At 36.4% G+C, this 23428-nt stretch overlaps 2 protein-coding genes across 2 annotated transcripts; one reads left to right on the forward strand and one right to left on the reverse strand.

Annotated features, from left to right (window-relative positions):
- The first annotated feature begins 531 nt into the window (after positions 1-531).
- On the forward strand, positions 532-1910 carry LOC127096346 (uncharacterized). The gene is made up of 4 exons (XM_051034930.1): positions 532-874; positions 956-1092; positions 1180-1213; positions 1348-1910. The coding sequence occupies exons 1-4, from the start codon at positions 532-534 to the stop codon at positions 1908-1910; spliced, it is 1077 nt and encodes a 358-aa protein (XP_050890887.1).
- Positions 1911-6547: 4637 nt separating this feature from the next.
- Positions 6548-8769, reverse strand: LOC127095157 (fructose-bisphosphate aldolase 3, chloroplastic). Its single transcript, XM_051033889.1, has 6 exons — positions 8394-8769; positions 7993-8262; positions 7646-7755; positions 7458-7548; positions 7067-7336; positions 6548-6961 (listed from the first exon to the last, which is right to left on the reverse strand). Exons 1-6 carry the CDS (start codon positions 8544-8546, stop codon positions 6683-6685), a joined length of 1173 nt encoding a protein of 390 aa, XP_050889846.1. The 5' UTR covers positions 8547-8769; the 3' UTR covers positions 6548-6682.
- Positions 8770-23428: the final 14659 nt, after the last annotated feature.

Raw genomic sequence — 23428 nt, forward strand, 5'->3', positions numbered from 1 at the left:
GTTGTAAGTAAATTTATAATTTACAAGCATTTGCCTATGAATTTATCTAACTCTCCTTGGTTGCATAATTTGATTTATACTGCTTCTGAAGTGGGAAAAGCCAAATGCCCAACTCCTTATGAAATCTCAAATATTTACTTAGAAGTTGAATATAAGGAAATGTTAGAGTGGATAAATAGTATGAAAAAAACTTGGCAAGAAAGAGGATTAACAATAATGTGTGATGGTTGGACAAACAGTATCAACCATACTCATATTATGAATTTCTTGGTATATTGTCATAAAGGTACTGTATTTTGGAAATCTGTTGATGCTTCTGATGTTGATAGTAGAAACACTGACTACTACTTTCAATTATTGGATAAAGTTGTGGAAGAAGTGGGTGAAGAGTATGTAGTTCAAATGGTGACAACCTTAATCTATAACCACACATATATTGTGAGTCTCATGAAAAAATATACAGGTGGTAGAGATATTGTTCGTCCTGGTGTTACCTGATTTGCAACACAATTTCTACAACTTCAAGCAATTATGAGACAAAAGGAAGGTCTTGAAAACATGTTCAATTCTGAAGAATTTAGAAAAACAAAATATGGTAAAGAAAAGAAAGGACCGGGATATGAAGCAAGGAAAATTGTTATGAGTAGGGACTTTTGGAGTAAGGCTAATGATATATTGAAAGTATTTGAGCCAATTGTAAAAGTTTTGATACTAGTTAATGGTGATGAGAAACCAACAATGGGTTTCATATATGAAGCCATTGATCGAGCAAAACAAGCAATTCAACAAAATTCTCGTTACCATTCCAAATATAATGATATCATTGACAAGCGTTGGAAATTCATGCATTCTGATCTTCATTCTGCTGATATGTGTATATATTCTATAATTTTAATTTTGTCATGGAATTTAAATTTATAATATCATATCCTTAATAACTTATTTTCACTTCAAGGTTATTTTCTTAATCCGCAATTTCAATATGGAATTGAACATGGAAAAATTGTGTATAAAGAAACATTTAATGGAACAACTAATGTAATCATGAAGATAGAAAGAAACATAAATGATCAAATCAAAGCTTTAAACCAAGTAAGTAATGGATATTATATTTTCATTTGATAAATTATTTATTAAGAAATTTGTTTATGTACTTATATGTTTTGTTATATTACCTAGCTAACACTTTTTAGAGAAAAGAGTGAAACTTTTGGTACACCTCTAGCTTAAAAATCTTAGTCTAAAATGGATGCGGGTAAAATACAATTTTTTATTTATAATATTTTATAAATATATTTTACTTTTTTAATATAATCAATAATGTTCTTTTTTTTCTTCTTGGAAAAGCCCAATGGTGGGAATACCATGGTTCATGTGCTCCTGAATTTCAACGTTTGGATATGAAAGTTGTTAGTCAAACAACCTCTGCCACAAACTGTGAGAGAAATTGGAGTATATTTAGCTATATCCACACAAAGACAAGAAACAGATTGAAGTACAAAAAATTGCATAAGCTTGTCTTCACACATTACAATATGAAGTTGAGAATGAGGGATAAATTAAGGAAGAGTCGGGAAGAGATAAAAGCAAATTTTGATCCGATAAATTTTGACTATATATTTCAAGAAGATCCATTATCTTATTGGATAGAAGAGAGAGAAAATCCATTATTGGATGGAGTTCAAAATGCGGAGTGGTTGCCGATAGTTGATACAGATGATGAAAATGTTGATGATAATAGTGAAACTAATGAAAGTGGTGGTGGTTTAAGTCCACCAAGCAGTAATAGTAGTGGTAATGAAGTGGATAATGAAGGTGAAGGTGGAAGTGGAGGTGGTGATGATGAAGGAGAAGATGATGAACTTGATCCATATCATGACCACCAAATTATAGGCACTATAGGAACTTAACTGATATGGATCGTTCTGACAACTTGCTAATTGAGACAAGAGGAAATGTGTCACAATCTGGAAGAAAGGGGAAAAGGAAACAAAATGTTCCACTTGAAGATTCTTCCTCTTCTAGTATTGCTCATAGTTTTAGTGATTTTTGGATTGGTGATTCATCACAAAGTAGTCAACAATATTATCCACCTGTTTATCAATATTCATATTTCAACCCTTATAACCAATATCCTAGTGATCAAGCTCCTCCGTACTACCAACAATCAACGAATTATCACAATCCTTATCATCAACAATCATGTGATGGTTTTTTTTATGTCTTTGGACAGAGAGCTACACAAGATGATAGTCAGAGTGAAAATACAAGTTATGCTCCTTCACGCCACTCCACTACTATATGGTAGAAAGAGACATGTAAGTTATATTTTAAAACATTTGAATTTATATTTAGTTAACTCTATGTGTGAAAAGTCTTAATTTTAGATGCAATTTAAAGATACTAATTAAGGAGTTTTATTATTTATTTATTTTTGCCGTGGACATCGTTATGTGACAAAATGATATTGTTTTTCACCATCAAGATTGCAGTGGACATCGTTATGTGACAAAATGATGTTGTTTTTCACCATCAAGACTGCAATATAGGACATTAAAATATTTTTGTCTATAGTCCTTTTTATTTTAAATAAATTGTAACTTATATTATGTGTTTATGTTTGATTAAACTTAGAGTATTATTTATGATAATGTTTGTTTCATTAGAATTCAACTTAAATTATACATGAATATCATGCAATAAATATGATACAATAGTTTAAAAGTGAATTAAAACTAATACACAATTATAAATACAAGAAACATAAATAATTATAATAATTTTATAAATTTTTTTATATTTAATGTGTGTATAAAATAATTTCACATTACAACGGTCGTAATGCGCAACGCAGCGACCGCATTGACCGCAGCCGCAACAACCGCAATTTAAAACCATGGATGAACCATTAAACCCTTATCACCGTTGAACCATTGGTAAGGGGGAACATGTCATAGGTGAATGCGAATGAATACTAAGTACACAAGTTATTATAAATTGTGACATGATAATATAGGAATACATACATAACCAACTTTCAAAGTATTGATATGTTCACCTTTTTAATCAAAAACAGTTTTCATAAAAAACAAACATTTTATTAATGAAGTAAGGAATACAATTTAGAAGTGGAATCCATTAATGAAGCTCATATCAGATTTCGTTTTCTTATTCTGATGTTTTTGTCTTTTATGAGATTGAATTAAATTATGGGTATGAGTTAGAGGTGATAATTGAATCAATTAAATAAATATTCATTTAACATATTCATTAAATTTATCTACCATATGAAAAATTAGTTAATAGAATGGATTCAATGATATATTTATATACATAGAATCATTCGATTCATCTTATATATTTTAAAAATTCATCAAACAATATCATAAACAGAAGGGGGTTGCCTTAAAAGTGAGGTCCTCACAAGAAGGTTGTCCAAAGAAGGGGTTGTCTCGAGGTAGTCCCAAAGAGGTCTTCCATAAAAGGGGATCGCTCTTACAAGATAGGTTCTCCATATAAAGGGGTTGTCTATAGAAGGGGCTATCTCGAGGTAACTCCAAAAAGGTCTTCTATAGAATGGGGATCGCTTATAGAAGGGACTACCTCGACATAGCTCCAAAGAGGTTCTCTATAGAAGGGAATGGTTGCCCATAAGAGGGGGTTGCCCATAAAAGGGGTACCTTAAAGATATTCAGAAAGAGATTCTCCATAAAAAGAGCTATCTACAGTAGCCTCAAAGAGGTCCTCCCCATAAGGGTTCGAGGTAGTCTAAAGAGTGGCTAAACTATGTTGTAGAGTTTAGGCTAAGATATATGATCCAATCTTTTCTTTTTAAAACTCAATAAGAAAACACTTGTCACACATACTGGTCCAAAGATACGATTAAAGGTGACAAACCCGTCCTCCCTATTAGTGCGGAAAAAATGCTCTTCGTTGAGCAAATTAAGAGGAAAGGTGGAAGAAATAAACTTGACTTAATCTTTTGTTCGACAATCGAGAGTTATATATATATATATATATATATATATATATATATATATATATATATATATATATATATATATATATATATATATATATATATATATATATATATATATATATATATATATATATATATATATATATATATATATATATATATATATATATATATATATATATATATATATATATATATATATATATATATATCAAAGGGAATTCAATTACATAAGCACAGAGCTCCCCCTGAGATGTATAATCCTAAAAAGATAAAATCAGAATGAAAGAGCACTTTCTTGATTAATTTTTTTGAAGTACCAAAATGATCTTCCATCAGAATCTGATTTGTCTTCAGAAATTGTTTGATGTTGTCCAGAGTACTGGTTTTTTAACATCAACATTCTGATTAACTTCACTTCAGAAGCTTAGTTGAGTTCTTTTGAAGAAACTTCAATGTCTGGTTACCTTCAGAAGCTTGAATTCTGGTTGTCTTTGAAATTCTCTTTCAGAGCTTGATTACCTTTGGAAAAAAATCTCTTTGAAAGGAGCTCTCAGAGTCTTGTTAAGAATTCTTCTTAAAAGCTTGATTGTCAAGTTCCAAGTTCAGGAGTCTAGTTTTTAATTTCTTGAAGACTCAATGCTTAGATCTGATTGTTGGTTGAGATTCTTCTCAAAAAGCGTTAAAGCTTCTGATATTTGAACTTATCCCTATAAAACACTTAACAAACTATTCTACGAACTAGTTGTTAGCAGAAACATTAAACAATATTTGAGTTCTGATCTATGAATATATGTATATCAAAATCAATTACGATTCTCCCTTTTTACTACGTTTTTCCCCCTTTGTCATCAATCAAAAAGACACACACAAATAAAATAAAAGTGATGGAAAGAAACAAACATGTTTTTCATTAAGTAGTGCCAAAAGGCAGAAAATGGATACAAACGAGTTGTAAGCAAAAAAGAAAAGACACAGAGTGCAAAATAATTTATTTTAAAAAAAAAAAATTATTAAGGGTTTTGAGGAGAAGGAGGTGGAGGAAGTTTGGATAGTATCAACTGAAACATCATTTCCTATTTGTTTAGACGTTCTTTGACCAGAGCATTCTCAGCTTTCATTTTCTCGATGGTCTTCAAAAGCATATCAGGAATATCCCCAGAAGAGGTTCCAACAAACCGTTGATTATGAAAAATCTCATTTTATTTTATTTTGTTAGTCTAAATCATTTTATTTTTTATTTTATTAATTGACCTAATATTTATCTCATTTAAACTAATTTTGTTTTTATTCCGCCGATTAACCAGATATTTATCTCACTTGGACTAATTTTTTTATTTCATTGATTAATCAAACATTTATCTCATCTGGAATAGTTTTCTTTATTTCATTCATTAACCAAATATTATCTCATTTAGAATATTTTTTCTATTTTATTGATTAATCAAATATTTATCTCATTTGGATTATTATTTTTATTTCATTGGTTAACTAAATATATATTTTATTTGGGCTGATTTTTCAATATTTATATTTTCCTATCAATATGAATTGATATAGGTTACAATTAATCTAGTTACAAAAATCAAAATTATATAGGTTAATTTGCTATTAAATTCTTTGGGGACTTTTAATGGAAGATGACCATTAGAGTTAATTGATTTTTATTATCAAGGACAACGTCCTCCTCGACGTGTATTCGCAAATGTCATTTTTATGACAGGTTCTACATTTTCCTACTCTCCTAAGGTTGTATATATAGTCGATAACAATACATAAGTAGATGATTCCAATGACCATAGTTCCATTAGTTTCACTCCAGCATAAGTACCAATTTCGTAGCTATGGTGGTTCTTATAAGCTCTTAATAATAAGCTCTCATGCAAGCTTAATGCTCTACCGTTGGAGCAATGTTAAACTCATCAAACATCACCTTGAAATAATCACATCCTTTGTACATAACGTTGTTCTTAATTAATCAATTCATAGGCATGTCAGATCGTACTAATAATAGCTCACTTTTAAGCTTGAAGATATAGTCCATTAAAAACAATAACACTTCCATGTGAATTCTCATTACAAGAAAGTAGATACATCCTAGTGATCTTACAACTTCAAACAATTCAAATAAAAAGAAATAAAGAAGCAAATATTGCATTTGTGTGAATTTTTTGTCCAATCGCATTGAGTTCTATTATTAAATTTTAAGTCAACATAGCTTCATTTCATTCACATGGTATGAAAAATTAATCAGACAAGATGCTTCCACTCAAAGGATTCATATATTAGCTAAAATTCGCAACAATTTTACCTACCTCTCAGAAATCAATGTCATGAAAAACAAAACAAAACAAATATGTGTTATTCTAAATTATTTGCAAAATCATCATCCTAGAACAACAATTTCACAACTATCAACGCTTCAGTTACAATTTGATAAATCTCAACGCTTCGGATACATAACTTAAATCCAGTGAAGCTAACGAAATCACTCAGAATATATAATGTAGTTCAAATATACCAAATATGAAGTCTCCCAATATAAGTGGGACAAAGAGCAAAATCTACCAAGAAAAGGCCTTCTTTCTGGCTCACTTTATTCAAACTCATTTGTTAGGAAAAACAAAATACAACAAAAACTCTCCTTAAAATTCACTGCTACTGATGAGAAATGCTAAACAAATCAACCAAGGACAACTTCTAGTAGGTATAGCCCTTGACGAACATTCCCGCCTTGGCTTCTTCATTTTCACCTTCGGCTGAGTATCTTCCCAGCTGAGCCAAGGAGTTAGCTTTGGCACGGACCAAAAGAGACTTCTGAGCCGCTTCCACATTCTCCGGGCGACCTTGCCATGTCTTAAGCACACTGTTCTGCAGTGCTCGTGCATACGAGAACGACACGTGCCATGGGTTCGGACTTTGGTTCATTGCGTTAAGGTTTAGTGTTGCTTCAACTTCTGATTGTCCGCCTGACAAAAACTGTAAATACAAACAAACACAGCAAAGTTTAATAATTCAGTGGTTCTCAATTTCAAATTCCAATAACGTAACTGCAATCTTAAAAATGAAGTGCGGTAACTGTACCATGATTCCTGGAACTGCGGGAGGAACTCTTCTTTTAAGCATGGTTAGTGTATATTTGGCAATGGTTTCGGGAGAAGCCTTTTCCTTGTGCTCGGCGCCGGGCGTAACCATGCTAGGTTTGAGCAAAATTCCCTCAAAAAGGACATTGTTTTGGGCCAAATAGAAGAAGACTTCTGACCATACCTTCTCGGCAACTTCAAGTGTCCTCTCAATCGGGTGGTCCCCATCGAGAAGAATCTCAGGCTCAACTATTGGAACAAGACCGTTGTCCTGCAACGGATTACAAGAAGGCTTGTTTAAGAGAGTACAAAAAAATAAACCACAACGGTACGTTCTTTATCTAATGACGGACTAATTTCAATAAACAAACACTCATTGAACGTAGGAATACCTGAGAGATAGCAGCATATCGTGCAAGTCCCCATGCTGCTTCCTTAATAGCCAATGCAGAAGGACCAGACGGAATGCTAACAACCGTTCGCCTATACAATTCAAAAGCAAACAACCATTTAAACTCGATTTCTCAATGCATCCTATAAACAACAAAGTTTCATAAACAAGTCACTAAGAATAGCTTACCACTTAGCAAACCGAGCACCTTGCTTGTAGTATTCGGCAGATCGAGAAGCCAATCCATCCAACCCTTGGCACCAAGATTCATTGTTTGACCCTGGTAGAGGAACCAAACCCTACAAAACCAATTTGCGTTCAATCAATCATTGAGACATAACCAATCTTAAAGCCTTTCTAGATTAACCCATCTAAGCTTACCTACCGACATAAACAACTTAGGACAAGTATATAAGCTTATTTCCATAACTCTCCAATATAGCTTATGAAAACAGTTTACAACTTATACATAAGCACTTAATTAAATTGCTTATTCAATTAGAACCCTGATCCTATATTACTCACAAACAACATACCTTATCAACTTTGATGCCAGGTACAATGTTTCCTTCACGGAGAACATCCACGAACTTCTTCCCATCAGTAGTTGACTGATAAAGCGTTTCTTCAAAAAGGATCGAACCGGAAACGTATTCGCCGAGTCCCGGCGTGGTCAACAGAAGCTGCCTATAAGCCTGACGATTAGCCTCAGTATTATCCAATCCAATTGACGCCAAACGCTTCCCAGCAGTTGCATTAGACTCATCAATCGCAAGAATTCCACGACCACGAGACGCAACAGTTTTCTACACAACAAACCAAAGAAAATCAACATAATCACAAACCAAAACCTAGAAAAGCAATGATCTAGTCTCTATGAGAAAATTGAATATACAAATCAAAAGCGAAAACAAAAGTAATAGAAAAGGGTACTGACGGCGGTTTGAACGAGTTCATCGGAGTAAGAAGAAGCGCGGATCGGAAGAGAGACAGAGCGAGTGGAGGTGACAGAGGAAGATCTACGGCGAGAAGAGAATGGATTATTACCGATCCATTGAGAAGAGAGGGAGTTGAGTTTTGCACAAGCCATGGTTGAATTGAAGAAGAGAAGAAGAAAAACAACGAGAGAGTGATGTACGATGTTGTTTGTTGTGTTTTTCTTCGTATGTTGTTATAGAATGAAAAAGAGGGTTTTGTTTGGTTTTTTTTGGTTTTTCTCGTTCACTCCGTCTAAACGTTAGGTGGTAAAGAAACACACAAACTCAAGCGGCAATACCAAACAATTTCACCAACCCACTTTTTTATATACTATTTGTTTTGTTTTTTCGGGTCCGATTTATGTGCTTTTTATGTTCGAGTTTTGTTTTTTTTTTTAAATACTTTTATTTTGTATATTTTCACTTATTTTAAATTCTAACATAAATACTACTATTAGTTTTTTTTATGTTCAATATAGATATTGCTGGCTTTCTTATCTAATAAATGAATATAAGTTGTTAGAATAAATTTGTTTTTGTAGGTCCGATTTTTGAGCTTTTTAAATTTAATGTTTTTTTTTAATAATTCATTTTTAAGGTCGTTTTGTTTCCTTTAAAATTATCTTTGAGATCAGTTAGCTTGCAGATCTTATAAATTTTTTGAAATTATGTTTGACTCCATTTTTTAGACTCCAAATAAATCAATAGTTTTTGGCCCTTTCTTTTTAAACTTTCTCATATTTTTGTTTTTTTAGAGATCTAAGTGAAGGCTCAAAATATAATTTGTTTAAAATAAAATATTTTATTTTTTAAAAATATATATTTTAAAAATAATAAACATTTTTGAAAAATATTTTTTTTTATAAAACTTTTTTAAGATTTTAAAAAAAACATTGATTTTTTTGGAAAAAAAAGGCTAATATTTTTTCAAAAATAAAAAAACTTTTTTTCTGAAAATAAAAGAAAAATTATTTTCTCTGGAAAAATCATTTTTTTCTGAAAAAAAAATCAATTCTTTTAAAAAAATAAATATAGTCGATTTTTTTGAATATATTGAAAAAATTGATATTTTTGAAAAAAAGTTGATATTTTTGAAAAAAAGTTGATTTCTTTTAAAAATGAGAAGGACGGTTTTTATTAAAATAAAAAAATTGGTTTTTTTGAAAAAAAAATCGATTATTTCTGAAACATAAAAAGTCAAATATAATTATTTTTATAAATAAAAGAAGTTGATTTTTTTGAAAATAATAAAAAATGTGATTTTTTTTGGAAAAAAGAAAGACTTTTTTCGAAAATAGAAAAAAAAAGTCAAATATTTTCTAAAACAAAAAAAAATCACTTTTTCCGAAAAAATTAAATCGATTTTTTTAAAATAAAAAAAATCTTTTATTTGAAATAAAATTGATTTTTTTCGAAAATAAAAAGAAAATGATTTTTTTAAATGATTTTTTTTTAAAATGTTTATTTTTTCGTTTATAAAAAAGTATTTTTTTTTTAAAGTCAGTTTTTTCTTTAAAAAGTCAATTTTAAAAAATGATAGAGTCTTAAGACTTTACTTTGAATTTTATGGACATTTAATTTATAGAATTTCATATATATTTAATTTATAGGGACTATATATTTTCGAGTTCATTTATTTTTAAAATTTTGAATCCCTATATTTTGGGTCTTAAAAGTTAGACTCCGACGGTCTAAATCGAAGTTTTACGTTACAGTTTGTCTTTTATAACTAAAATACTTTCATATTTGATTTTCGCATCTTTTTAAATTCGAGCATAAATATTAATTCGTTGAAGATGTGTCGTTGGCATTTTTATTTAATATTACTTTCATCCCTAGATATAAGACTCTTCTTAAATATATAATTTCACATAATAAATTATAAATTTGTATAAAATTTATTTTTAGGAGATAGTTACAGTCAAATTTATTGATTATTTATATGATTTTATAAATTGATTTTTAGGAGAAATAAATAATTGATGTTTAAACAAGAATATTTATTAAAGATTGTAAAAATATATATAATATAAAAGAAAAGGAGTGATGCACTGACCGTGTAAATTTATTTTACACTGTCAACTAATGACGACCATGCATCCCGGCAAATCAGATTGAAAATTTTAAAATACTAGTATGACATGGAGGATCACCATTAAACCCATAATATAAATAATGATATGTTTAAAAAAATAATTAATACAGTTTGAAAGTTGAAGAGAATTTTATAAAAATTCAAAAGAATCTTTTAATTAGAGATGAAAGTGTATATATATATATATATATATATATATATATATATATATATATATATATATATATATATATATATATATATATATATATATATATATATATATATATATATATATATATATATATATATATATATATATATATATATATATATATATATATATACCTTCCCTTAACGGGAAAAAGGTAAGTAATTCGCTTGTAACTTGTCTTCCTAAAAGGGGGTTCTCACCTCACGGGGTTTGCCTTCTCAATAACCAAGTACCATAAATGTATTTACCAAATAATCATAACACTCGTCATACATAGTCTCTTCCAAATGCGAGCATGTGTGGCTTGAAAACGTGTGATGTCACATGCAAGTATACATGTATGTTTAAAGTAGCAAGTGATATAATAGTAAGGATGTTGAACCCACGTGGAGTGAAAAGTAACTTAAGTTTATTTTTTAAAACTATATTTTGTAAATGAGCATGAGCAAGAATAAAATAATGTATGGTTGTCACAAGTTCAGTTTGATGGCTGGTCAGACTGAAAACACCGCGTATTTGACTCGGATTGCACATGTTTATTAGGTCTTTATTATCATTTTGTTTGTGTTATGCTTTCTTTTTTGTTGTTTTCAGGTATTTAGCTCTTTCAGGATCTTTTTTGAAGAAACGAAGCAAAAAGACCAAAAAATTAGGGTTTTCGACAAATATTGTACTCGTGGCATTCTGCATGGCGGTCACTATAGGAGAAGTCATGACACATCAGCCCTCAACCAGGAGGAAATTGCCATAATCCCGTGAACTTCCCCATTTACTCACATGGCGGGCGCCATGGAGAGGTGGCGGACGCCACCTTTGAATTTCACATTCCCACTAAAGAGAAGTTGAAGGGCATCATGGTCTTTGCATGCTGTTGAGTTCCTCTATAAATAGGTCGTTCTAGTTCATTTCCAAATCATCCAACTTAGTTTACAACACTAAGATTATAATATCATTTGTAAAAGCGGTAATCTGTCACATCGAGGGGTTATCGCACCTTAGTGAAATTGAGTTGGAGCACTTTGATTTTGTTGTCGTCTTTATTTTCAAAGTCAAATGTTTATTTACTTTCTTGTACCAGATTTAAAGCCTCCGTTTGGAGCAGGTTCTAATTTAATCGCGTTTTTATTTTACTTACCATGCTTTACTTTATTTAATTCCTTGTCATGCTTTACTTTATTTAATTCCTGTCATTGTCTTTACTTTATTTAATTTTCTCGTCGTTATCTTTATTGCTCGTTTTAATTGTTTTACATGTTTTACTTGCTCTTCACGCCTTACATTCTAAACTTCTTTTCATCATGTTCAACATCGTTGTATTTGTTTGTATTACCATTCTGGCTAAATCTTTCAAAGGTTAGAATGTAAGGATCGCGGTTAAAGAGATGTTTCACATATTGCATCTGTAGAAATGCTTTATGGGCTATTTTGATTTTTAATTCGAGTTTTCTGAAACAAACTTGGTTAATTTTAACTACTCAAGGAGTGAGAAAGCACTCTGGCTTAGTTAACTAGGAATTTCTATCACTTTAAGGAAAAACGATTTTTGAAACTGTTTTCGGACGCGTTGATAGATTTAAAATCAGGAAACTCCTTAGGAAATCTTTCGAATCAAAATCACTTTTCAACTAAGCTTACGAGTCTTATTTCTTAAAAATAGTTTTACTACTTTAGCGTTCTGCGCACCTTTTATAAGTGACAATGAAAGGCCTTAATTTAAGGGTAAACTCGGTTCTGAATACGCGAAAGCGACAGTTCCTGTTAAATGGATTATTTTCAACAGTAGAAAATATTGCCCCATAAGTAGTTCTATTTAGACAATCAAAGCATCGTTTAACTGACGTGAAATACATTCAAGCCTATCTTTATCTGCACTGTATTTATCATTTTCTTTATTTACTGTTATTTTGCGACATCAATATCTCATTTGTACCACCTTAGATAAACATCGTAATAATAGTAATTGATAGATTGACGATTTGGTCTGTGTGAGATCGATAATCTTTTATATTACCCTGACGCGATTCGTGCACTTGCGAATACAGTGATCAAGTTTTTGGCGCCGTTGCCGGGGACCAACTTCGTCAAATTTCGTACCCTGTTGTTACACCTCTAGACTAAGGCATTATTAGCCGGTAAATTCGAAGAACCCGTAGTACCGGAAATTTAGTAGATCCTTTAGCGAAACCCGAACGTTACACTCGTACACGCCTCTTACTCGTCCGAATTAAGAAAGATATGGCCGAGAATCGCGACCGGAGACCTCTTAAGGAATTTGCCCAACCTTCTAACGAGGAACCTAGTTCTAGTATAGTAAACCCCCTCATTCCTGCCAACAATTTCGAACTAAAACCTTCTTTACTGCAATTAGTGCAACAGAACCAATTCGCGGGTCTCGCTACTGAGAACCCAAATCAACATTTAAAAGTCTTTATCCAACTGGACGACACCTTTAAATCCAACGGTGCTTCACCTGATGTGATTCGTTTAAGATTATTTCCTTTCTCCCTCAGAGATAGAGCACGTTCGTGGTTAGATTCACTTCCATCTAACTCAATAACTACCTGGGAAGACCTTAGGAGAGTATTCCTTGCTAGATATTTTCCCCTAGTAAGACTGTTGTTCTTCGAAACCTGTCATACCCCAAAATTTGCCCGTCGATATTACAAAGCATTTTCCAAGACCCTCTGACTTGTTCTGCAAGGCACTGATATCAAATGGACAAAAGCCCACTCACAACAGGCCCAATCCACAGGCGGCCCAAAATAACTGGCTCGCTAGGCGAGCAGCTCCTTCGCCTAGCGAACATTGCATCATGCCACTCGCCCAGCGAAGCGTTGGATCCAGGAAAAAGCCCAGACCTAGTTTGCTCGCTAGGCGAGCAATTCCTTCGCCTAGCGAAGCTCGCGAAAGTTTGAAGCTTTGGACCTCATTCTAAGCCCATTAGGTCACCACTACCACTACTATAAATACCTGCTCTTCTGCCACGAAAAACACACAGAGGCGGACTCACTCACCCGGAGACACTCACACAGAGATCCCGAGAAAACCCTAGCACCGAAACCCTGCTGGCCCAAAGAGTTCAGAAGGCGGAAACCCTGAAGGCCGCTCCCCGCTCCGAAGCTACCGTCGCCCAACTCAATCCGGCTCGCCAATTCAAGGTTGCAACTCGATTTGCAAACAGGTTTGCCTCACTATTATCGCTTTAGTTTCTTACTTGGCATATGATTTAGGATTCTTAATCTACATATGATTATCACTTTGTGTCCTTATTTTGCATGTGGTACCACTTTAGTGTCTTAATTTGCATATGATATCGTTTTGTACTCTCATTTGGCATATGGTATCACTTCATGTTCTTAATTTGTGGAGGATATTATAATTGAATTCATAAATATTTTGGAGTTTTGCATGAGAATTTAAATGTGCTTGAATATTGTGAAACTGAACCATATAATTATGTGTTGGATGCCATAAGCCATGTTGCAGGTTGAGGTCCTAATGTTCTCAAATTTCAAACCCGTGGCCGCTCGCTAGCTCCTCGCTAGGCGAGCCCGCAGCGAGCCTTCGCTGAGCCTTCGCTAGGCGAAGCAGAGGCGACCAGGCCAGGGGCTGCTTTGCCCTTTTGCTGCCCATTTCATGTTTACCTGATGATAATCCTGCATTATTTGGCTTAAATTCCTGGCTGTTATATTTATCTTATGGTGCAATTTCCAATTATATTTTATCTCGATGCTTTAATCCGTGTGTTCATGGTGTAAAGGCTAGCATACTTCCGAAGAAATAGCCGGCTAGGTACTCCGCTTTATGCATGGGAAGCTTTCATGGAGATGGAGTCTAAATTGTTTCACTTTAATGTGAAGATTCATATTGATTGCCTAATTAATTTTAATGTAGTGATCCTTAATGTGTTGATTTTAATGTATCGATTTAAGGCGGTATCACCATAATTACCTAATGAACTTAAAACATGGACTTTAAATAAATGATATCGGACCTCTCTTTATTACCCCACAATTTCGATATTACGGTCATGTCCCGCGAATGTGGGGATACACTTAGCAATGGCCCTTCGATTAAATCATCATAAAATAAATCATAGTCCCTCGGATGTTGCCTTCGAAAATACGATTTTGTCCCTCGATGACCCTTCGGTGTAGCCTACGGTTAAATGATGATAGTCCCTTCGAATGCTAAGGTATCCTCACAACTGTTGCCTTCAATGACCTATCGATGACCCTACGATGACCCTTCTACATCCCCAGGATAAAACTACTTACTTCTCAATAGTAAGGACAGTTTTACCCTCATAAGGATGGGAAATGCCCGGAAAGACCTCGGACAGGTATAACCTTAATTGCTCATTCATAACAAAAAAATGCTTTTCACACCTCACACCTTTCAAACATCCTTTTTAGAAAATCACCACTTAGCATACATCCGTACTAGGATCATTGCCGAGTTATATTTTTCTAAACTACTTTCAAAAAACTATACGAGATAACCACTTTGTATACATTCATGCAAGAATCATTACAAAGTTAAAATCTCGTTTTCAAAGCCTTTTTATACACTTTTCAACCACCTTTTTCAAACTAAAAAAAAAACATAAATGATTGAGCAATTAAGAGCCCATGGATAACCATGGATACAAAGGGTGCTAATACCTTCCCTTTGTATAAAGTACCTCCCGAACCTAAGAATTTAAAATTAAGGTCTTTCCTGTTCTTTTCCACCTTTCCTTATGGGATAAAAGAAAAGTCGGTGGCGACTCTTGCTAACCGCGACATTGCGATTACAAATCCAATAAGGTCCAGTTCACCGTATGACAGAACTGGCGACTCTGCTGGGGACATACAAAGAGAGGTCCATCTTAAAAAAAAAAAAAAAAAAAAAAAAAAAAATCATTTATGTTTTATTGTTCCTTCTTTTAAGGGGGGCTTTGAGTGAAAGATCCTACACCCGGATCTAGTGTACCTTAGGTAAGTAGCAATAGATCATCGCGACTATCCGGCGTATACTGGAATGGTTAAAATGATAGCTACGGTTAATGTGACACTTTGGTTGTCCTGATGTTCCTCATGTTACTTGAGGAAAAATTTGGCTTCCGCGTGGTGTCATCAAAGCATTAACCAGACCTTTAGAACCCTAATTGACTCATCCTAGCCATTAGAAAGTAGTGAGATAACTGGCTTCGGTTCCGACTGAGGTTGGTTGATACTCGATACTACACTCTTTGAGATTGGACTTTAGGGAAGCTTCGGTCAACCACTTGGTGTTGCACTGAAGTGGACCTAAAGAAAGGTCGATGATCTGAGATCCTTCTAGAACCCGGTTACTATTCTAGGACAGGTTGAACCAACCAAACTTCAATGGGGAGGGTACTTACCTATGGAACTCATGCAAGCCTTAAAACCTAGGAATAATTGTTGTGTGACATGCTTGCGCTTGCATAACATCATAACATCATAACATCATGGCATCATACTAACCATTTCAAGGACTTAGGATTTTAGCTTTGCTCTGTTGAACAGGTTATGGCTTCCAGGAAGACTATCCGGATCAATCTTATAACGATCTCTCCTCAACTCAAGGATTTGGTGTTAGAACTTCCCGATCATGCTCAGTTCAACAAGAAACATGGTCATCTTCTCAACTTAGTTACCGCTGGTTTCAAAGAAGATATGATGAGAGTCCTATTCCAGTTCTTAGATCCTAAACATCATTGCTTCACTTTCCCAGATTATCAGTTGGTACCCACATTAGAAGAATTCTCCCAGCTGCTCGGGATACCTATCCTGGACCAAATACCTTTCAGTGGTTTAGAAAAGATGCCAAAGTCTGAAGAAGTTGCCGCCGCTTTATGCATGACAAAATCTGACATTGAGACCAATTGGGTAACAAGGAGTGGAACGAAAGGTCTACTTGCCAAATTCCTGATAAGTAAGGCCCGAGAATTCCTAAAAGTTGTGAATGTCCATGCTTTTGAAGATGTTTTAGCATTGCTAATCTATGGTTTGGTGCTATTCCCTAATCCGGACCAATTCATAGATGTGAATGCTATTAAGATATTCCTCACACATAATCCTGTGCCTACCTTGCTTGGAGACGTCTTGCATTCCCTTCACACTCGTACTATGAGGAGGCAAGGGACTCTCATGTGCTGCGTACCTTTGTTGTCTGGGTGGTTTATTTCGCACCTCCCTCAATCAGTCTTGAAGAATGATCAAAATCTGAAATGGTCTCAAAGGACAATGGCACTCTCCCATTCAGACATCCGTTGGTGTTCCAATCTCAGAGAAAACGTCACCCTCATCGACCGTTGTGGAGAATTCCCTAATGTACCACTCCTGGGGATAAGGGGAGGTATTACTTATAATCCTGCCTTAGCCCTACGTCAGTTTGGGCATGCTCGAAGAGATGGTCCACATGAAATGATTATTCAAGGTACAGTGTTTGACTATGACAATGACTCTCAAGGTCTCCGCCAAAGGTTTGTACGAGCTTGGGGCATGGTGAGAAGAAGCAATTTAGGAAAGAAAAATTCTATTCCTATGGAGCCTTATCTCAGATGGGTGCGCGCCAGAGCTCGCGAACTTGTCATGCCATATCTTGCAGTCGGACCATTGACTGTTGAATCAGAGGCCGAAGGAGCTACTTCCCAGATCATTCCTTATCCAGATATGCCTACTGATGTTGAGGAATTGAAAAGATCCTGGACCCAGTTGAGAGAAGAGAGAGATACTTTCGAAGCTCAGTTCAATGCAGAAAGGAAGAAAGTGTTAGAGCTCACCAGTCAGCTTAATGAGGAATGAAGACTCAATGCATATCTTCGCCCGAAAAGAAGTCGCCCCTGGGAGACTTGAGCTTTGTATTTTTACTATTATGCCTTTTGTAATGAACATTGATCAAAAAAAAATTTAGCAATAAACATTTCTCCCTTGTTGGTGATTTACGCAAAGTTAAATTCCAAAAGTCCTTGAAAACATTTCATACATTGCATCGCATAACATAACATTGCATAACAGGTGTTCTAAAGGACCATATTCTCACGGTCTGCCTCTTAAACAGAAAAATGGATCTCGAACAAACTGTCAAAGATCTCCAGACTCAGAATGCTCAATTCAAGGAGATGATGCTAAGCTTATCCAAGGGGCAGGAGGAACTGAAGGCTCTTTTGGCCGAAAAGAAGAAGGACAAGAAAGCTGTGAGTTTCATTAACCCGGGAAGAAGGCGTAAAGGACAGGCTACGGGAATCAAATTTGGAATCCCGAATGGCCCAGAAGAGGGGGCGGAAAATGATTCAGAGGAGGAGAATGTTGATTTCTCTAACCCTGAGGATGATGATGAGGAGTATGAAAATGAACAGTACTCTCCAAGAGATGATAAGTACAAATTGCTGGAAGAACGCATGCTAGCCATGGAGGGTCAGAAGACACCTGGTCTGGATTTCGAAAGTTTGGGTCTGGTCTCCGATGTGACCATTCCTCGCAAATTCAAAATCCCCACTTTCAATAAGTACGATGGTGCGTCTTGTCCTCAGATGCATCTAAGGGCTTATGTGAGAAAGATCCAGCCGCATACCATTGATAAGAAACTGTGGATCCATTTCTTCCAAGAGAGTCTATCTGGCACACAGTTAGAGTGGTATTATCAGCTTGAGAGCTCTAACATCCGCACATGGACTGATTTAGCAACAGCTTTCTACAAGCACTACCAGTATAATTCTGAATTAGCACCTACTCGGCTACAGTTGCAGAATATGGCCATGGGATCTAAAGAAAGCTTCAAAGAGTATGCTCAGAAATGGAGAGATTTGGCCGGCAGGGTCAAACCCCCTATGACTGACCGAGAATTAGTAGACCTGTTCATGGGTACTCTGACTGGCCCATTCTACAGCCACCTACTGGGGAGTTCTTCATCAGGTTTCACTGAACTTATACTGACAGGTGAACGGGTGGAGAGCGGCATTCGAAGTGGAAAATTACAGGCAGCTACCTTTACAAGCAGTAAAAAGTCCTACCATGGGAAGAACGAATCGAATGCTGTGTATGGTCAAAAGAATCATAATAAGAAAATCGGTGACCATGCCATTGGAGCAGTAACGATCGCAGCCCCGCCAGCTCAAAACTTCCAGCAAAGACAAGACAGACCAAGAAGGCAGTTTACCAAGCTCAATATGACTTTAGCACAAGCACTGCAAAGTATGCTGAAGGTAAACCTAATCACTCTCAGAGGTCCTCCTGCAAATGTCAACACTGCTTCGCCTCGTTACAATCCCAATGCCAGGTCTGCATATCACTCCGATAGCCCCGGGCATGATACAAATGATTGTTGGCTGTTGAAGAATAAGATTCAGGACATGATCGATGCTGGGGAAATTGAGTTCGAGCCTCCGGAGACTCCTAATGTCATCAATGCACCTATGCCTAATCATGACAAGGCTGTTAATGCTCTCAATGACGATTCTCTCATCACTACTGTAGCGGACTTAACATCTCCTCTCCCGATCATAAAGCGGAATTTATCGCAAGCTGGTTTATTTCCAGGTTGTACTGAAGATTGCAATCTCTGCACACTTTGGCCCGAGGACTGCTTGAAATTGAAAAATGGCATTCAACGGCTGATGGACGACAGTACAATTCTATTTGAAAGGGTTTCTAAAACGGAAAACCCTATTGAAGAAATATCTATGATTGCAAGGTCCAAAGTTCCGGTTAAGATTACCGCTCCCAGGGCACCTGTGAAGATCATTGCTGAACCCAAGGTAGTTCCCCTGATCATTACTGCACCTGGCCCAATACCGTACTCCTCAAGCAAGGCCATTCCATGGAATTATGGAGGTGAGGTTTACATCCATGGCGTAAAGCAAGTTGGTGACTCTGCTAATCCTAATGACATTGTTGGGACTAGTAAAGTTACTCGAAGTGGAAGGATCTTCTCTCCAGAAATCTCACCCCCAGCTCCTGAGACTCGAGGAAAGGAACCAGTCAATCCTTCTCAGTCAGAGACACCTGTCGAAGATACTACTGAAGACGTTGCCAAACGAGAAATGGAAGAAGTGTTGAAAATCATCCGCAAGAGTGATTTTGATGTGGTAGAGCAGTTGGGGCACACTCCTTCCAAAATCTCGATGTTGTCCTTGTTGTTGTCTTCTGAATCTCATGCCAATGCCTTGATAAAATTCCTGAAGACTGCCCATGTACCTCAGGAGACCTCCGTCGATCAGTTCGAAAATTATGTTGCTAATCTGACTGTCGACGGTGGCCTAGGTTTTTCCAATGCTGACCTGACACCAGCGGGAAAGGACCATAATAAGGCCCTGCATATCTCCATTGAGTGTAAAGGGATCACCCTGTCTCATGTGCTGATCGATAATGGCTCTTCTTTGAATGTGTTACCGAAAGCCGTGCTCGAGAAACTTGACTGCAAGAGCGTTGAACTGAAGCCTAGTGACATTGTGGTGCGGGCTTACGATGGTGCAAAGAGTGTTGTCCACTGTGAAGTTGTTCTCCCTATCAAGATAGGACCTCAGGTTTTCAACACTACCTTTTATGTAATGAACATTCGTCCTGCCTACTCCTGCCTATTGGGGCGCCCTTGGATTCATGAGGCAGGTGCTGTAGCTTCGTCTCTCCATCAAAAGCTGAGGTATCCAATAGAGGGTAAGATCGTCACTGTGTGTGGGGAAGAAGAATACATTGTCAGTAGTGTGCATACCTTCAGATACGTCGAAATGGATGGTGAATTCTTCGAGACTCCAACTCAGTCATTTGAAGTGGTTTCCCCGCCCGATCCTGTCCTTAAGCCAACTCCCTGTATGCCCAAGGTTACTCGTGCTCCTCCTGCTATGATTTCTCTGAAAGATGCTCAAGCTGTAGTTGAAAATGGTGGCTGTACTAGCTGGGGTCAACTGATCAACATACCCTACAAGTCTGATAAATTTGGTCTGGGATTTAGCTCTGAAAAGATGGTCAAAGATCAAATCAATGTTGTAGAAGAGGCTGACAGTGATTGCGACTTAGATAGCTGGATCTTCCCAACGATTGGTGACGGACTCAATAATTGGAAGGCTGAAGACACTATCCCGATCTCCTTTAGTCAGGAGTAATTGTTATTGTCTATTTAGCATTGCAAATTCTAATTGAACTTCTTAAAGCATCGTGTCTATACCCGGGGCACAATAGCTAATTTGTTAAGGGTTTTGTCATTTCATAAGCATATTTTCATATTCAATAAATCAATGGACATTTTCGCATTCAAATGTTGCGCTCTTTATTTTTTCCTGTCGTCTTTCAAACAAGCTATGCTTTCTTACACACACTCACGTAACAAATTGCAGATCCGTACTCACTCTGGATCCTATTGATAATAATTCCGCTACTGTTCATTATGACTTTGAAAATCCAATCTACCAAGCCGAAGATGGAAGTGAGGAAGATTGTGAAGTCCCTGGAGAGCTTGCCAGATTGTTACTGCAAGAGGAAAGGACTATACAGCCGCATGAAGAGTCCCTCGAAATTGTAAATCTGGGTACTGAGGTAGACAGAAAAGAAGTCAAAATAGGAGCAGGATTGGAAAGCAGTGTCAAGGAAAGATTGGTTCGGATGTTGCATGACTATGTAGAGGTTTTCGCCTGGTCTTATGAAGACATGCCTGGGTTGGATACTAATATAGTGGTGCATCGGCTGCCTACGAAGGAAGACTGCCGTCCTGTCAAGCAAAAGGTTCGCCGCATGCGTCCCGAAATGTCTGAGAAAATCAAAGCCGAGGTTATGAAACAATTCAATGCCGGTTTCCTAGCCGTTACTTCCTATCCTCAATGGGTTGCTAATGTGGTGCCAGTGCCAAAGAAGGATGGTAAGGTGCGAATGTGCGTAGATTACCGAGACCTGAATAAAGCAAGTCCCAAAGACGACTTTCCACTCCCGCACATTGATGTTCTGGTAGATAACACCGCTCAACACAAAGTATTCTCATTCATGGATGGATTCTCGGGTTATAACCAGATTAAGATGGCACCTGAGGACATGGAGAAAACTACGTTTGTGACGCAATGGGGCACTTTCTGTTACAAAGTAATGCCGTTCGGTCTAAAGAACGCCGGGGCAACATACCAGCGTGCTATGGTGGTTTTGTTCCATGATATGATTCATCATGAGATAGAGGTATATGTGGATGACATGATAGCTAGATCTCATACTGAAGAAGAGCATCTCGATCATTTATACAAACTGTTCGAGAGGCTGAAGAAGTACAAGTTGAGATTGAATCCGAACAAATGCACTTTTGGAGTAAGATCCGGTAAACTCTTAGGCTTTATTGTCAGTGGTAAAGGAATTGAGGTTGACCCGGCTAAAGTGAGAGCTATTCAAGAAATGCCAGTTCCCCGTACGGAGAAAGAAGTCAGAGGTTTCTTGGGACGCTTGAACTACATTGCTCGATTTATCTCCCACTTGACCGCTACCTGCAAACCCATCTTCAAATTACTGAGGAAAAATCAAGAGATGACATGGAATGATGAATGCCAAGAAGCTTTTGACAAAATCAAGAACTACCTCCAGGAACCTCCAATTTTGATACCACCAGTTGAAGGAAGACCTCTAATCATGTATTTGACCGTGTTAGAAAATTCAATGGGGTGCGTATTGGGGCAACATGACGAGTCTGGTCGAAAAGAGCATGCCATATACTACCTGAGCAAAAAGTTTACCGACTGTGAAACAAGATACTCACTGCTCGAGAGAACTTGCTGTGCTTTGGCCTGGGCTGCTCGCCGACTAAGACAGTATATGTTGAATCATACCACTTTGTTGATTTCTAGGATGGATCCCATCAAATACATGTTCGAGAAGCCCGCTCTCCCCGGAAGAATAGCGAGATGGCAGATGATCTTAACAGAGTACGATATCCAGTACACTTCCCAGAAAGCAATCAAAGGAAGCGTGTTGGCTGATCATTTGGCTCATCAAGCGGTGGATGATTACCAATCTATGAATTTTGAGTTCCCAGATGAGGATGTCATGTTTGTTGCTGATAATGAAAAACCTAAACCAGATGAGGGATCCGAATGGGGATCCCGATGGACTATGGTCTTTGATGGATCTTCTAATGCATTGGGCCATGGTGTTGGGGTTGTACTCATTTCTCCCAAGGGTCACCATACGCCTTTCACAGCTAGACTATGTTTTCATTGTACCAATAATATGGCTGAGTATGAAGCATGTATTTTTGGACTCAAAGCTGCTATAGATTGGCGAATCAAGCTTTTGAGTGTGTACGGAGATTCGGCCTTGGTAATCAGTCAGATCAACGGAGAATGGGAGACTAAACATCCAAATCTCATCCCTTATCGAGAGCGGATGATGACATTAATCCCATACTTTGAAGAGATTACATTTGAACATATTCCACGAGAGGAGAATCAGTTGGCAGACGCATTAGCTACCATGTCATCTATGTTCAGAGTCAGATGGGACGGTGAAGCTCCCATGGTTACCATTGGACGGTTAGATGAACCAGCATACTGTTATGGACTTAACGCTGAGAAGGTACAGGAGAAACCTTGGTTCCACGACGTAAGAAGATATTTAGAGACTCAGGAATACCCTGAAGGGGCATCCATCAAGGACAAAAAATTCCTGAGGAAGTTCTCCGCTAAATTCTTTCTGAGTAATGGAGTATTGTACAAACGTAATCATGATTCAACT

Source organism: Lathyrus oleraceus, chromosome 6 (assembly GCF_024323335.1).
Source record: "Lathyrus oleraceus cultivar Zhongwan6 chromosome 6, CAAS_Psat_ZW6_1.0, whole genome shotgun sequence".
Taxonomy (NCBI): domain Eukaryota; kingdom Viridiplantae; phylum Streptophyta; class Magnoliopsida; order Fabales; family Fabaceae; genus Lathyrus; species Lathyrus oleraceus.